The 11,567-nt window shown below is 43.8% G+C and overlaps 1 protein-coding gene across 3 annotated transcripts in view; it reads left to right on the top strand.

Annotated features, from left to right (window-relative positions):
* Positions 1-318: 318 nt before the first annotated feature.
* The window catches only part of RNF8 (ring finger protein 8), a 51,175-nt gene continuing 39,926 nt past the window's right edge, over positions 319-11,567 (top strand). For all 3 annotated transcript variants that reach the window (XR_007128206.1, XM_047734383.1, XM_047734384.1), the window contains exons 1-2: positions 319-447; positions 7,239-7,367. Coding sequence is in view for 2 of the 3 variants with exons in the window: in XM_047734383.1 (XP_047590339.1) it covers positions 337-447; positions 7,239-7,367 (240 nt within the window). In the remaining variant the exon portion in view is untranslated. The remainder of the gene's footprint in view (positions 448-7,238; positions 7,368-11,567) is intronic.

Raw genomic sequence — 11,567 nt, 5'->3', positions numbered from 1 at the left:
TAAGGTAAGAGAGATTCCACCTACCCGCGGCTAGGACTGAGGTGGAGGTTCTGGAGAAAAGCAGCTTCGGGACGACCCTGGTCCACCTGGGCCTAAAACACCGCACACCTGTGCCGCCCTCGCCACCGCCTCCTTCCGGCGCAGGCGCAGTGACGCCGGTTTACTGGCGGAGCGGGCGGAGCGCGGAGCCCTAGCGGTGTTCACATCGATCGCGAGCGCGTAGCGATTGCTTCTGTCTGTTGTTTAGGTATGGCGCCGGCGACGAAGCTGAGAGGCGGCGGGAACCCGGGCGGGGGTCTCGCTCTGTGCTGACGGCGACCCAGGGGAGAGTGGGCTATGGAGGAGCCTGGCTCGTTGGTCACGGGAGACCGCGCCGGTGGCCGAAGCTGGTGCTTGCGGCGGGTAGGGATGAACGCCGAGTGGCTGCTGCTGGAGGACGGAAACGAGGTGAGGGGGAGGAGTCCTTGGGTATGAGGAGGGGGTTGGAGGAAGCAGGGCCGGGAGGGAGTCGGGGCGTCGGGGCGGGAAGGATGAATGGAAGAGAGGAGGTGGGAGCCGGCAGGAGGGGAGAGATGTGAAGAGGGGTTCCTGAGGGAGAGGAGGAAGGGGTTCTGGTGCGAGCGGTTGCGGGGGGTCGAAGTGCTAAGTGTTTGAAGGGGGGACGTGGGGACCGCTCGGGAGGAAAGATGGCCCCTCTGAGAGAGGCCTGGGCCTGCGGTGCGAGTTCGGGCCGGAGTCAGGGTTGCGGGAAGGAGCTGTTGGAGGGGCTGGGCGAGGGGTGGGCGTGGAGGATGTGCGGACCTGCTGGGGTTTGGAGGGGTAGGAGACGACTCGGTTGGGGAGGGGACTGAGACAGCCCCTGTTTGGATCGGACGGAGCCCTGTGGTGTCCGGCTCTGGCGGCGGAGCTGCCCCAACTTCCACCCGGAATCCCGAAGCGCCCAGTGTCCGGGGTGGGGGGTGGGGAGCGGAAAAGCATGAACTTTCTAGAGTTTCTTTTGAAAAAGACTGTGAGGTTAGGTAATGTCCTTTTAAAAGCAGTAAATATTAATGTAAAAATGTCTTCCTTTTCAACTCTTGAGGAAAATTGACGCTTTGGGAGGGTCCATTTTTATCCTGTGAGTCTTGGTACGGGCCGAATGGCACCCCTGAGGTGGGTTGGGGGTAGGGATTCAGAAATACTAGAGCTGCCTTCTCCAGAGGTTGCTTGTAATGTTTTCTAATGCATGAATGCAAAAAAGGAAAAAGAGGAAGGGTGAGGCACGGTTCCAGTTGGGGGCCGCTGGTGTGGTGCTTTAGAGAGAGTGATAGAAGAGGGAGCAGAGCGAGATGGAGTGCTGTCGGCTCTGGAAGGAGAGCTGGATGGATCAGGGACCAGCTTGTGGTGGTGACTGGGAACCACTTGGGTTTTGGAAATAGTTTGTATGAAGAATAAAGTAGTCTTTTGATTATTATATGTGTTTAATTATATGGTTTTTCTATAAGCTACATAGTCTCAGTTCAGTCTCCCAGATATTTATTATTTATGTTTTTTGGTGTATTATGAGAGGGACAAATAATAGCGACTTTGCCCTTAGAGAGTTTATTGCTTGAATGGGGAAAGACAGTTTTATACAGTGAAGCGATCTGAGAGAGCCATGCAGGCTGTACAGTAAGTGCCAAGACGTGTATTATTTAGTACTATCCTAGAACAGTAGTTCCTCAAGTCAGAGATGGTAGTCAGGTCCAGCCTTAACTGCTAGATTAGGAAGTTTTAAATGGTTCCTTGGGTGCTGTGATTTGAAGAACAGCAGGAAGACACCTCTTCCCCCAAATCTCTCTTCTCTCCAGGTATGGGTGCCTGGAGTCCACATCAGGCACAAATTCTTTTCTTTCTTTCTTTCTTTCTTTCTTTTTTTTTTAAAGATTTTATTTATTTATTTATTTTAGAAAAAGAGAGTGAGAACCCATTGGAGAGGGGGCAGAAGAAGAGAATCTGAAGCAGACTCCCTGCTGAGTGCAGACTTGACATGGGGCTCTATCCCACCGCACAGGGCTCAATTCCACAACCCCGAGATCATGACCTGAGCCAAAACTGACAGCTCGATGCTTAACCAACTGAGCTACCCAGACACCTCTCAGCACACATTCTTTTAGCTTGAGCATTGACCTTTCCCTGCCTGGCTTTTTCCAAAAGCATTTACCTTTGGGAAGTTTAACAAATGAAGATATTGACACCTAAATATTAGTAGCTATTCCCTATTTTGTATTGGGTTTGGGCTTTTGTAAGTATTACTTAATCTGAGCCCTGCAAGTGTCCCACACTCAGACACAGCCCTATAAAGTAGTCAGTTAACATTCTTTCATATTCAATTGATGTAGACTAATTCATTACTTCTGAATAGCTTGATAGCACTGGGAGTGGAAATAGGAGTTGGGGGCAAAAAGAATAAAGCCCCTGTAGCAAAAGTAAGAAGAACTGTAAAGTGTTCTTACATGTATTTTAAACTTTTGGATAATTTTGTGTAGAGCCACCTCTGTGGGGAGAGACACATACAAACCATAGTGAATGGTAAAGACATAGTAGGAAGACTGGCTTGCCCGGGGTGCTGTATAAGAGACCTGCCAGGCCTGAGTGTCTGCAGGGTCTGGTATTAGGAAGTAGTTGGAGCATAGCCTGCAGTGTGTATGAAGAGAGGTCTGGATTAAGGCAAGAGATGAAGTCTAACTTATTTTAGTGGGCCCGAAACCATAGCACAAAGTGGTGTGCATAAGATTTAGGAGGTGTACTTATATGATTTAGTTATAGCAGCAGAATCAGTTTCCTGACTTTCCAGTACCCCTCAAAGTCTCCGATTTCCCAGATAAAAGAATAAAACAAGGTTCTTCTCATTTCACTGGAGGGAATACAGCAGTAAATTGTCTGTCTGAATGGGTGTACTCAAACTTCTTTTTTTCCTCCCCCAAAGAGGCCTTTTGTTTGCTTTTTTTTGTTGTTTTCTTTTTGTTTTTGTTTAAGTAATCTCTGCCCCCAAAGTGGGGCTCAAACTCAGGACCCTGAGATCAAGAGTTGCTTGCTCCACCAACTGAGCCAGCCAGGCACCCCTGTCCTTAAACTTCTTGAACCAATCCAGAGAGTTTGGGGGAAAAACGAATTAGGTAGAGATGTATTACGAATTATCTAGGTCTTACAAGTATCTAGGTCTTTGGAAAGAACCATATTATCCTTGTTTTTCTCTTTTTCTTTTCTTGTATTTGGTTTTCATGAAGCTTTTTTGCCTTAAGGGCTTGGAAAAGGGAAAGGATGGTTCTAGAGTATTTGCTAGCCATCTGGGAAAGAATAGGAGTCATGCCCAGGAGAAATGAGCTAGTAACCAAGATGGGTAAGAACAATGGCTTGCAAAACTGTTGTAAATAGGAACAACCCCCAACACTTGCATAGGTAGTTTGTTGGCACTCAGTTCCCATGGGAAATTTACTTTTATGTGCAAATAATGCTGGAATATCTGGATAAGCACACCACAGACTCTAACCTTGGTGTACCTAGGTAAATTATAGGACCAGACTGTAAAGGGAACGACAAAAAAGAGTGGTTCCTTACTTCCCTGGATTCAGAGTCTGTAGGAGACTATTTTAGAAAAAGGCACTCATCTCCCTTTTCTGTAATTCTTTATCCAGACAGCTCTCAATGGCAACCTGGCTGTCTCCTCTCAAGTATTAAAATGGCCTGTGGAGTACTTCCTTTATTAGAAATAAAGCTACCAGGATACCTGGGTGACTCAGTTGGTTAGGCAGGTGAGTCTTGATTTCAGCTCAGGGTCATGAGATCAAGCCCCATTATAGGCTCCATACTCAGCGGTCTTTCAAATTAAAAAAAAAAAAAAAAAAAAAAGCTACCTACATGGAAATTCTTAACTGTTCCAGGATGACAGATAAACCCTTAAACATTTCATCTCTAAAAAATTTTATAAATAAATAAATGATTTTAAGTAGGCTCCATGCCTCTCCTGGGGCTTGACCTCATGACCCTGAGATCAAGAGGTATATGTTCTACTGGCTGAGCCAGCCAGGTGCCCCTAAACATTCCTTTTTTTTTTTTTTTTTAAGATTTTATTTATTTGACAGACAGAGAGACCACAAGTAGGCAGTGAGGCAGGCAGAGAGATAGCGGGGGGTAAGCAGGCTCTCTGCTGACCAGAGAGCCCGATGCTGGGCTCAATCCTGGGACCCTGAGATCATGACCTGAGTGGAAGGCAGAGGCTTAACTCACTGAGCCGCCCAGGCGCCCCTAAACATTCCATTTTTATCCTTTATTTTTTAAAATATTGTATTTATTTATTAGAGAGAGACACAGAGAGGGAGTACAAGCAGGGGGAGCAGCAGGCAGAGGGAGAGGGAAAAGCAGGCTCCCTGCTGAGCAGGGAGCCAGATGTGGGGCTTAGTCCCAGCACCTGGGGATCGTGCCCTCTGCCGAAGGCAGATGCTGAACGACTGAGCCACCCAGGCTCCATATGTATCTCTTAAATAAATAAATAAATAAATAAATAAATAAATAGAATTATGCTTTAAATTTATATGTATGTAATTAAATATCCTTTAAATATATAATATAGAACATTCAGGGGAAGTTGGATAGTAAATGGAATTTCTGGCAAACTGTTCAAAGAACTGAAGAACTGGGATGCCTGGGTGGCTCAGTTTGTTGAGCAGCTGCCTTTGGCTCCGGTTGTGATCCCAGGGTCCTGGGATTGAGTCCCACATCTGGCTCCTGGCTCAGCAGAGAGCCTGCTTCTCCCTCCCACTCTGCCTGCTGCTCTGCCTGCTTATACTCTCCCTCTATTAAATGAATAAATAAAATCTTAAAAAAAAAAAAAGAACTGAAGAACTTAAGTCAAATTGTAAGAGTTCCTGGCTGCTGCACTATAGTTTCCAGTGATAATAACCCAGTTTCCAACTTTTGACCTGAAAAGTGCTCATCCTTGAATCTGGGAGGACACTCAGAAGCTCTTTATTCCTTTATTCACTCACACATATTTACTAAGCATTGTCCCAGGTACAGAAATACAGTGGTACACAAGATAGATAAGGTCCCTGCTTATGAAATTTATGTTTTAGTAAGGGGTGGGGAATAGGTAAAGGAAACAAGATCATTTTGGATTGTGATAAGTGCATACTAACAAAATGAAGGAATGCAATGGTGGGGGAGGGAGCAGGCAACAACTTTAGGGTAATCAGGGTAGGCCCTTGAGGAGTTGAAACTTGAAAGATGAGAAGGAGCCCCGACAGATGTCTCAGAAGAGTGTTCTAAGTAGAGGGGACTGGAGGAAAGACCCTCAGGTAGTGGTGTTTCTGACTGTAATACGAGATAAGACTAAAGAGCTGTAGGGGTTGGGACATTCAGGCCTTATAGGCTATGGAAGGAAGTTTGGATCATCAGTGTGGTTTGGAAAGAAGGGAAATGGTTTGTTTTAAAGATTTTACATTACCACTCCAGCTGCTGTGTGGAGAATGAAGTTAGTCGGAGTAAGGGAATGCAGGGCAGGAGTAAAAACAGCTGGAGGAGGTCAGGTTGTTTGGACTAAGGTATTGGCCATAGAGATAGAGAGAAGTGAACAGGTTTGGGATATATTTGAATTACAACCAGTAGAATTTGCTGATGATTTGAATGTGAGGAGGGGGGACAGAAAAATCAAAGATGGCTCCTGGATTTTGGGCTAAGCAGTTGCTTGGATGCTAGTGTCAGTTACTGTGATGGGAGTTTTAGGGGAAGCATTTGATGGTCTTTGAGGAACTGAGGGGGACTGGCATGATTCTGAAAGATTTTCAAAAAGAACAAAATGGGGAGCTTTTAGAAAACCAGAGGCCATTTGGCTTACTGTTCTTAACTAAGGTTGTGGTATGGGTCATTATAGAGGTGGCTTGTACACCAAAAAGAAGCAGCAGGGGATTCTAAGATCTAAATCTCAGGGGAATTTCATTTTCTTCCTTGACAGGGTTATTAGAAACTAGACTGGTCCATCAGAAAAGTGTGACAGATAAGAACTGAGGCTTCTTTGCAACCTTTTTCCAAGGTTCTCATGTTGTCCTCATGGATAAGATAGAAAATATGGACTTGATCCAAAGACTTCTGGTTGAATTACAACTGGTTAAATGTGTACCCAGATAGTGTAGTGGAATGTTTACTAGGCTTTCCTGGGAGCTTTGCCTTTGGCTACATTCTGTTTCAGTCTTTTTATCTGTGTCTTAAATGAATGTATAGAAGGCCTCATATCAATATGGTAGATGAGTCAAAGCTGGAAGGGATATTGAGTATGTCTGATGGCAGATTAAAAATTCAGAAAGGTTTTGACAAGCTCATGTGATAGGCTGAACTAACAAGATGAAATTTAATAGGAATCAATGTAAGGTCCTGCACTCGAATCCAAATGTACCAACTAGTCAAGTATAGGACAGAAGAGACATGACTTAGCATAGCAATTCTTGGAGGAAGGTTAGACCAAGAAATTTAATCATTCCTAAGCCTGAGGATACATTGGCAGCATGATAGATCTGCTGTGAAAGCTAATGCAATTTATATGACCCAGTGATGATATCTAGAACTGGGAAAGTGATGCTTGCATTTGACTGTGTTATAAAAATTATTTTTTTAAAATGTGACATCTAGGAATAAAAATAAACCAGGAGCCCCTTAACAGATGTATTAGGCTAGCAAAGGGATGCGAACCTATGTCATGGGAGTTAAGTTTGAAGTCACTGGGAACATAGGGCCCAGAAAAGAGAAGACTAGGTAGACACTTTATAGCTGTCAAGTGGAAGGGGGTTGGAGATTTTTTCATGGTGTTCAGGGGAGAGCCAGAACCAACGGATGGAATTTATAGGAAGAAAGACGCCAAATCAGGGCCATTGAAAAACTGGAAGGACTGTCTTGTATAGAGGCTGTAGTTCTTGGCAGCATTAAGACTCCTTGATGGGGGTGTGTGGAAAGGATTCCTCCATCTCATGATGAAAACTCAGGGTCGTCCCAATCCTGACGTTCCTGGACTAACTTAATTCAGTGGTCTCTTCTTGTCAAAACTTCTTGCCTTTTTCTACCTGGTGGCTCCCATGGTATCAGAAGGAGATAGCTGATAAGCAGTATGGGTTTTATGAGGGTCTGGTTTCATAAGTCAGGACGTGTGAATATTGCTTCTTGACAAGATGGTAAAGGATCTCCCTTTTCAGCAAAATGACTGATTGTCTCTTACGTTGTTGTCTTCCTAGGTGACGATAGGGCGAGGATTTGGTGTCACATACCAGCTGGTATCAAAAATCTGCCCTCTGATGATTTCCCGAAACCACTGTGTTTTGAAGCAGAATGTCGAGGGCCAGTGGACAATTATGGACAATAAGGTACAGGAATCTACAGATGCCTAATGACTTTTACTGAATTTTTGTTTATTTTTAAATTACTTTTTTTTTTTTTTTGCATAGGTAATACAGAATATAAAATTAAGAGGCTCAAAAGTAAATCTTCTCCCCTAGCCACCCAGTTGTCTTCCCCACAACCATTTCTGTATGCTGCCAGAGATTAGGTTATACCAAAATAATTTCTAATGACTTGAACGAAAGTTCATTACTTTGAAGGAAACTCTTGAATTGGGGCAGTAGTTCCTGCTCCAGAAACTAGACTAAGTTACTGGAGGAATTGGCCTTTGTGAGTCACAGGTACAGAAAAATCGGATGCGTATTCTGGAGTACGCCTATAGTTTAGAGCACTGGGAGGAGGAAGGAGCTGAGCTGACTGCACTTAGCTCCTTCCCTTCCTAGTTCCTTTCTATCAGAACAACACTCCCACCCCCTTTTAAATCCATTTTATATATTCATGTCTTGAGGAAAACTTTTGAATACAGGACTTTCCTGCTTTAAACAGATTTGAAAAGCACTGGTCTGGTGTGAATACTAAGGGAAGTGAAATAGTGTGTAAAGCCCAGCCATTAGGAAGCACCTAAAGTGCAGATACACAAGCACACCCAGGGGTACTGTGGAAATAGAAACTGTGTGCTGAGAGAAATTCGAATGTTGACAGCTAAGGCATTAGGAAGTAGGAAATGTCTTCAGACACCATCTTACTCTGCTCTGGTTGGAAGGGTTGTACAGGCATCTGTTAGAAGGAAAGGTAGTAAATGGTCTGAGACCAGTTCTGAGGTGTGTGTGGTGGGTGGGTGCCGGGGTTACCTCACACCGCCAAACAATGCTTGAGACGCCTGCTCAGTGTCCTGCTATTCATCTTAGTTCTGGTAGCATGGGATTCCACAGGTTAGCACCTATGCTTCTGACTAACAACTGTAGATTAGAGGCTCCAAGGATGCCAGTCACAAGTCCAAGTTGTTTACTTGTACTTCTAACCAACTGGAACCAGTTGGTTCTAATGACCTCCTCCCCCTTTGGATTTGATTAATTAGCTAGAGTGGCTCACAGAACTCAGGGAAACATTTGTTTATGTTTACCAGTTTATTATGAAAGGCTTGGAACAAAGGATACATCTGAACATCCAGGCAGAAGAGATGTGTAGAGCAAGGTATTTGGGAAAGGGCATAGAGCTTTCACGTCCTGTCCGGGTGTGCCACTCCCTCAACACCTCCATGTAGTCACCAATCCAGAAGCTCTCTGAACCCATCCTTTTGGGTTTCTGTGGAGGCTCTATTACATAGCACAGAGTTGATTAAATTTTGGGGCATTGGTGATCAATTCAATGTCCAGCCCCTCTCTCCTCCCAGAAGGTTGAGGGGTGGGACTGGAAGTTTCAACCCTCCAATGATAGGTTTACTTCCCTTAGCAAATAGACCCTACCATTGCGTGACCTGGGGCTGAACCAGGGTTGCCTCATACACCTTTCTGTCTCACCACTTAGGAAATTCTAAGAGTTTTTAGTAGCTCTGTGCTAGAAACTGGGATAAAGACCAAATATGTATTTCTTATTATAATTCACAATATCACAGGTATCCCGCAGGCCTGCCTCATTTTACATTCTTAAAACTGCTAGATTTAAGCTGTTGAGAAACTACCTTCCTGACTAGGATGAAGTTGAGTTGGCACTGTGTTGAAGGAGAGGGTCTAAGTGCTAAGTAAATTGGTTTGGCACTCTTGGCGAGTCATTAGGAGTAGAATGGGAATCTGTGTGCTGTAAAGAGGGCCTCAGAGATGATCAAGTTTAACCTCTTCCAGGAACAGAGGAATCGGAGACCCAGAGAGAGAAATTGACTTGCCCAGGGCCTTCTGACTAGTTGAGTGAGTGCATGAGCCAGGGCTCCAACTCAGATAAATCTCTGCTATGTCCTATTGTCAAACACCTGTGAAGTACATTGATTTGCTCTATAGGTTTGCCCTGCTTTTGGAAAGTTCACATTACCTATCCTATTTTGCTTTTACAAAAGACCTGCATTGGTGCCTGTATTTACTAACGAAAAGAAATCAGAAGAGGATTTTCACTTTTACAAAAAAAAAAAAAAAGGCAAAAATAGTGTTTACCATTTGTTTTGCAGTGAGCTGTGATAGAGGCAGCACACACCAGAGCATTGAGAGTGGCTCTGCTAAGCTCTTTCCCAGGGAACTATACTCAGCATCTCAGCGTCAAGGTGCCATAGCTTTGAACTGTGTCCGTGAGCATCTGTACTTTAATCTTGATTTACTTTGTGCATCCGTTAGCAGGTGATGTCCTAAAGTAGCAGAAAAGCCTATGAGAGGTTATATTTTGAGTTTGGGAACAATAAAAAAATTTTCCATATAAGTTAATTGCTTTGCTTTACACCATTGGGTTATGAAGAAAGGAGTCATGGGAACACTCTACTTTTGGATATCAGGGGAAACCTGTACCAGTTGTAGGATTAAGAAAAAATTAATGATGCATATCTAAGTCATAGATGCCAGGTTTTAAAGGCCCCTGCAATAGCTTAGATCAGATCACCTTAGGAAAAGGTGTTTTCCTTATCAGAATTGGCTGTCTGAGAAATGGGGTTGCAGTATTAGAAACGCGAGTTCTCTCGTGCTTTTGTCCTTGTTAGGTGCAGTATGGATGTGTTCCATTTATGGGATAGTGGATTTTGAGAGGTTGGAAAGCCACCAGCTGACTGATTTTAGTGTTCCTTGAATGTCAGCCTCAGGGATACAGAGACAGCCCACACCAGCCACAGATCATGACTGCTTCTGGGCTGCTTTCCAGCATTTGCCATGTACCCTTTCTTCTAGGGCTGTTGTTACCATGAGACTCCTCTTTTAGGGTTCAGACAGATAATGCAGAGCAAAGGCAGGCTCCTGATTCTTCCAAGTCTTTTCTGGCTTAAGCCTCTTAGCTTTGATTCCATTTGTGAGGTAACTGATTTTTAAGAGAAGCTGTGACTTGAGTGTTTTGATGGAGCAACTGTTCTTACAGGTAAAAGCACCCCGCCGCCCCTGCCTTTTTTTTTTTCCTTAACAGATGCTCCTTTACTTTGTGACTTTTTTCTGGCATGATGCCTTGGCAGTCCTCTTCTTCTGATGAAGGATTTGAATTTCAGGTGCAGGACATTATTGTTATGGTCATATTTGAAGTCACTTGCCAAGTCTTTTCAAGAGGTAGAGATTTCTAATAATTCAAAACTCAGAACTACATTCTCTCTTCATTAAGTGGTATCTCTTATATGCTGGAATGGCCAGAAAGTGAAAGCTTAAGTACAGATCCAAAAATTGCAACAAATGCAATTTTAGTTTAAATTGGCTTAAAAAAAAAAACCTTGGAGGACTGCTGACTCTGCACACACAGAATGTTGTAGTTGTGTACATTTCAGTTGAAAAGCTCTTCAGATGGCTCATCTTATATATTAATATCAAGCTCTTTGAGAAAATTGGTTGTTTCAGAGTCAGTCTGAAATGCCTGGGTGGGTTTGCTTGCCTTCAGTCCTCCAGACTTAGGCGTGTTGTTTGAACGTTTCTCAACGTTTCTCATTCTTCTCCTCCTCTCCTATTGTTGTTCGTCTGCTCCCTGGTGATTCCTGCCTTCATGCTTCTGTAGGCTCTGGCATTTAATGTCTCTGGTCAATTTGATTGTCTGTGAACAAACCTTCTTCCTTGGGGCAGCTCAGCTTCTGGTCTTCCAGCAGCTAGAACAGTGGCTTTCAACCCCATTTCCAGTTTTTGGGCTTACCTGGGGTTCTTTAAAAAAAAAAATTCTGCTTTATCACATTAAAATTAAGAACTTCCATTCATCAAAAGACACCATTCAGAGTGGGAAGGCAGGCTCAGAGTGGAAGAAGATATTTGCTACACACATAACCAGTGAAGCATTTATGTTTGAATAGTACAGACCTCCAAATCAATAAGAAAAAGAAAGATAACCCAGTTTTAAAAATGGGCAAGAGCCAGGCACTTTACAAAAGATTATATCCAAATGCTCAATATCCTTGAGAAGTTGTTCAGCCTCATTAGTGATCAGGGAAATGCAAATTAAAACCACAATGGAATACCATTACATACCCGCCAGAGTGGCTAAAATTAAATACCGACAGTCACAGGCATTAGCAAGGATAGAGGGCAGATAGTCTTTTGGTAGAAGTATAAATTGGTACAACAATTTTT

The sequence above is a fragment of the Lutra lutra genome, chromosome 6 (genome assembly GCF_902655055.1).
Source record: "Lutra lutra chromosome 6, mLutLut1.2, whole genome shotgun sequence".
In the NCBI taxonomy this organism is placed as follows: Eukaryota; Metazoa; Chordata; class Mammalia; order Carnivora; family Mustelidae; genus Lutra; species Lutra lutra.
Note: the sequence above shows the minus strand (reverse complement) of the source record. Positions and strands in the feature narration are given on the sequence as shown.